This window comes from Tenrec ecaudatus, chromosome 1 (assembly GCF_050624435.1).
Source record: "Tenrec ecaudatus isolate mTenEca1 chromosome 1, mTenEca1.hap1, whole genome shotgun sequence".
Lineage (NCBI taxonomy): Eukaryota > Metazoa > Chordata > Mammalia > Afrosoricida > Tenrecidae > Tenrec > Tenrec ecaudatus.
This window is the reverse complement of record NC_134530.1, coordinates 20068942-20074423: the sequence shown is the minus strand read 5'-3', so window position 1 is coordinate 20074423 and position 5482 is coordinate 20068942. Positions and strand designations below refer to the sequence as shown.

The window sequence follows — 5482 nt, the reverse complement described above, 5'->3', positions numbered from 1 at the left end:
GAAATAAAAAACATAGTAAAATACAGTAGTGATGTGGTGGGGCTGTGTGTGACCATAACTGCCTCATGTAATGCTGGCATATTGGTCAATGATGTCCAGCTGTGTTCTTGAGGTCTTTGGAGAAGGGAATGCATCTCAGAGTGATCATTAGACATTACCCTGCTTGCTGAAGACACATCATAATAGAGATGACCGCCTTCTGGGAAGAAGCAGTCCAGTGGGATAGAGCTGTACACGGAGCTCCATGTTGCTTCCCAAAGGACAAACAGGCACAAGTCTGAATTTTGTTTTCTTAGCTCCAGAGAATGAAAATTCCCAGGGAATGTAAGACAAAAGAATACTTCATTAATGAGGCACAAGGGATTTCATCCTGTAGAACCAAAGGACTGTAAATACATCCTCTACACTGACCCAGATCTACTGGCTCCATCTATGGGGATGAGAAAACACAGTTTTGCCTTCTAGAAGCGTCATGAATGGGTCCATCTCCTTGCTCTTCTTGGGGCACGAGTTTTAACTTTACAGTGGTTCATGGAGATGCGGCACTGGTGTACTCTCCTCTGATTATACCTGGATGAGCTTCAAGATCATCACAGGTGCTGCAGGACTGGTGATGTGTGAAGGCCCTCTTTTCTGGGTAGTGTCTATAGGTAAGTCAACCGAAATAAAAAATAAAAGCATGTTTACTGGCATAAAGTGCTGTTATGTTAAAGTCCCTGGTTCTGACTATAGGACAATGTCTTCTTTCTCTAATCTGTCTTCCCTGGTCCTGGCTCCCTTTCCTTCAACCTACTTCTCTCCATACATTAAAGGGCCTTTTAATCTCTTTCAACTATTTGTTCCCATTGTAACCCACAAAGCTTTTATTTAGCACTAAATTATACCATGGAAAGAAAAAAATGAATGGACATTTTCCCTTCTTGCAAGTATTTGACATTCTCCATAAGGTAACAGACGGTAAGTGTGTGCCTATCCCGGCACTGCAATCCTACTGAAATGGATCATCATGTTGTTGCCCTTCTCTGGGGACTTTTAGGGAAGGTTTCACAGAGAGGTGACGGTCACACTGAGCTTTGAAGGAGTAGACAGGAGGGGGGCACTGTTGGGATTATTAAGACCATACGGTGTGCATTGGAAATTTCACATAATAATTAATAACTGTGACAAGGAAAGCACGTAATGGAAAGTGAAGCATGAGTGTAGACAAGTAGGCAGCAGCCATGTAACACACAGCTGCATATTTTGGCTAAGGAAGGTCAACTCTGAAATTAGCGGAGCGTCAAGGCAGAATTAGCAGCACAGTCTGTCTGCGATCAGACTCGCCTTTGGAGACATTGCTCTGGTCCATGTTCAGAGCAGACTGTGCTCCTGGGAAACCCGTAGAGAGATAAGGAGTTGAAAAATCACAGTAAAAGGGGGAGATGAATCTGTGAGGATTTGGATTATAATGTCTCAAAATATCCACCGATTAATATTACACAGCATGACATTTGAAACTACTTATTTTTCAAACTGTTCTATGAAATTGGCATAAGAATTTGAGTTTAAATGATGAAGAATATGCAAGTGAAAACTGAATTTTCTGGTCTGAGGCATGTAGTGGAATATAGGTGAAATTCACAGCTTGTCTACAAGGTATTTGCATAAGATTAATTTGTAAATTTTTACTTAATTTTACTGTTTAACAGTTTATCTTTATCAGGGAGTCTTCAAACTCACAACAATCTAATCTCATATTCCTGTCACTTATAACAACAATTTGAACCCAGATTTCTCTTTGCACATCAGTCACAACATCCACCTTGTTGTCAGAGGGGGTCAGGATGCTCCTGCGTCAGGGGGAGCACAGCCCCTATATCTGCCTAAAGGTCCTTCTCCTGCCTAACATCCTAACAGCCTTCAGATTTCCTGCACAAGGCCTCTTTCTTAGGAAGTGATTATACAATGATCAATTTACTTTTACTCTATTACTCGTTACTGTGAATTAAGCAATTTACAGACCCTAGCAACATTCAAAATATACACATTCGTGTTTAACTCGTCCATTGCAATTCCTTGATGTGCCATAGTTTATCCCTCTGCCTATTTCTGTTTCCTGTTTTCTTTCCTCTTTCCTTCCTAATCCTCTGACTTTTATTCCTGGGCAAAGTGCTGCCCTCTTGAACTTACATAGTTGATTATTGGTACATGGGGGAGAGTTCTGTTCCAGGCATGACCACTGTTTTGTGCTCCATGAGTCCATTGGACCAATTGTTTCCATGTGAGTTTCAACTTCCATCACTCTTCTGACCTCTGTAAAGGACAAGCTCAAAATTTGCATTTTATGCTGTTCATATCAGATGAGGGTAAGAATTTTCATTTTTCCATGGATGTTCCCAAAACTTTCCAGAACACATGGCATTAAATAATAGGTCACACATTTGTTGGTTGAACTGTCAAAGTCTTAATGAATTTGCAGAGTGATAAAATGTTTTTTGGGAAAAGATGGTATTAGAAGCAAGGACAGCTGGACAATTTCAGCATCAAAGAGAATATTGAGAACATGAAGTTCAAGAACATGCGCTATACAAATATAAATAGGAATTAATTAATTGACTGTGTAAAACATAAATGACAGCACATCCTTAAACCGTTGCTAACAGCTTATGACATAGTTTGAATTGTTTTTTTCTCTTTCCAAGTAGCTTCATCAGCTACATGGAGCCAGGAAACTATACTCTTATTACAGAATTCATCCTTCTGGGGTTTTCTGAGGAGGCAGAACTGCAGCCCCTCCTCTTTGGACTGTTCCTCTCCATGTACCTGGTCACCTGCACTGGGAACCTGCTCATCATCCTGGCCATCATCACAGACTCCCACCTCCACACACCCATGTACTTCTTCCTCTCCAACCTCTCCTTTGCTGACATCTGTTTCACCTCCACCACCGTCCCAAAGATGCTGATGAACATCCAGATGCAGAGCAAAGTCATTACATATGAAGACTGCATCGCTCAGATGTTTTTTTTCATGCTTTTTGTGGCATTAGACAACTTCCTCTTGACAGTGATGGCCTATGACCGTTTTGTGGCCATCTGTCACCCACTGCACTACACGGTCATTATGAACCCAAGATTCTGTGGCCTCCTGCTTCTGGCCTCCTGGGTATTGACTCTTCTGGTCTCTCTATTACATGCTTTAATGGTTTTGCAACTGTCTTTTTGTACAGAATTGGAAATCTCCCATTTTTTCTGTGACCTTAATCAAGTAATCCAACTAGCTTGTTCTGACACATTTCTCAATATCTTAGTCCTATATTTAGCAATTGGACTTCTGGGTGTAATTCCACTCACTGGGATCCTTTTTTCTTACACAAAGATTGTGTCCTCCATTTTGCGACTTTCATCAGCTGCGGGCAAGTATAAAGCCTTTTCCACTTGTGGGTCCCACCTCTCCGTGGTTTCCTTGTTCTACGGTACAAGTGTTGGGGTTTATCTCAGTCCTGCTGCTATTGAAATCTCAAGTGCCAGTGCAGTCGCCTCAGTGATGTACACTGTAGCCACACCCATGCTGAATCCTTTTATCTACAGTCTGAGAAATAAAGACATAAAGCAAGCCCTACGAAAACTTTTCAGCTGAGAAACATCCACATTACAGAACTCTTCATTAAGTTTAGGCAACTACTTGTGAAAAACAAAATTCAAAATGATAAAAATTTCTGTTTAACTTTCCTCAGTCCTAATAGTGCTTATGTACATCATTCAATCTGTGCAAATTTTAAGACATAATATGAAAAATTGAAGACATCATATGAAATTATTTCCTGTGTATTTTTGATATATCTCTATTTTAACCAATTCTCTGCTTCAACAGGCATTTTTTTGTGGGTGACTGCAGGTTTCATTAGGAAGTAGACTTTACATTACTAGCTGTAGAGTGACAGCATACAATTATCACAAAGGACCAGTGCTCATTATTATCCTGAACCATAAATTACTGAGACAGAAATTCTACAATACCTATTTTAGAAAACTTTTTCTTGTGACCACATCTGGCATGAAACTTTCAACCTACCTGGTTTACTTTCCTTACAGTGAAGTCTTCTTAAACATGTTGAGCATAAGTTTATAAACTTGCTCTTATTAAATTGTGAAAAGCACTGTTGGTATAAACAAGTATTGGAAAAATCTTCCAGAATCTCACTGAAAACCATTCCAGCTAAGCAGGTTGACACCTCTCCTCTCATCAGAATGATGGTACAATCAAGAAGACTGACATTATTGACTTCCTGTACATGATTAAACATCTGACATCCAGATAGTAGGAATTTCTGTTGTAATTATTAGTTAAGAACCATTAGTTTCAAGATCTTTGCAAACTTCAATTTTTTCAGCAAAGATGTGCACATCACTTCTTGGCATCAATGATACTACTGGAAATTGGCTTTTATTGTTTCCTAAGTACCCAGTTTTGTCCGATTATGCTGTCCACAGAATCAGCTGCGCAAAAGCATCTGCCTCACTTTTGCCCTTGAGTGTCTCGCAGCAATCCAGCCAACATCTCAAATAATGCGGCCAACATCTCAACATGAGGAACTCTTGGTTCTCATGATCCAGTAAAATACTGTGCTCTATATTTTCTCTGCAGCACAGGAAACTGCTCTGTTGAGGTAAGTTTGGGGCTACTAACTGGAAGGCTGTTTTTCATGCCTATCCGCGCTCAGAAGGAGAAAGATGAGACAGTATACTCCCATAGAGACTTGCAGCTCCATAAACCCTATCAGACAGTTCAGTCCAACGAGTCAGATTCACTTGATAGCAGAGTAGTGAGTAGGTCACACAGGAATGGTGCGTGCCAGCACTCTGTTCCTACAGTGTAAAATGTAGACTCAATGCAAATCCCACTGTCATGGATGGAGTCCGCCTCACACTACACAGACAGTGATGAATAACTGCCTCAGAGCCTGTCTGAAGCTGCACCTCTTTACAGAGGAGACTGTCACGCTTTTCAACCAGGAAGCACATAGTGCATTTAAATCTCTACCTTTAATCAGGAAACTGTCAAACTTCCTTATATCATGAGTGCACAAGTGGATTGTATCCAAACGTCCTTAACATTTGCTCATGTCTCAATTCTATTATATATAACTAGTTCATGATTTCTTTTTTCTTTCCAAAAAGCATTTTATTGGGGGTTCATACAGCTCTTATTACAATCCATCCATCCATCCATCCATCCATCCATCCATCCATCCATCCATCCATTGTATCAAACACTTTTGTACATGTGTTGCCATCATCTTTTCCAAAATAGTTTCTTTCTACTTGATCCTTTGGTATCAGCTAATGTTCTCTCCCCCTCCACCTTCCCTCTTGAAGAACTCTTGATAATTTATACATTGTGTCTTTTTCATGTATGATTTCTTTACAAAGATTGATTTGTGCCACATGAAGTGAGTATTTGATGAAACAAAAAAACAACCAAATCCTCAGCTCTGGAGTCA

At 40.1% G+C, this 5482-nt stretch overlaps 1 protein-coding gene across 1 annotated transcript; it reads left to right on the top strand.

Moving 5' to 3' along the window:
• Positions 1-2658: 2658 nt before the first annotated feature.
• On the top strand, positions 2659-3618 carry LOC142432247 (olfactory receptor 7A5-like). Its single transcript, XM_075537371.1, has one exon. It carries the CDS (start codon positions 2698-2700, stop codon positions 3616-3618), a length of 921 nt encoding a protein of 306 aa, XP_075393486.1. The 5' UTR covers positions 2659-2697.
• Positions 3619-5482: the final 1864 nt, after the last annotated feature.

What these genes read in the sequence shown, in the direction of transcription:
- LOC142432247 (XM_075537371.1), top strand. Translation starts at nt 2,698, where the DNA reads ATGGAGCCAGGAAACTATACTCTTATTACAGAATTCATCCTTCTGGGG.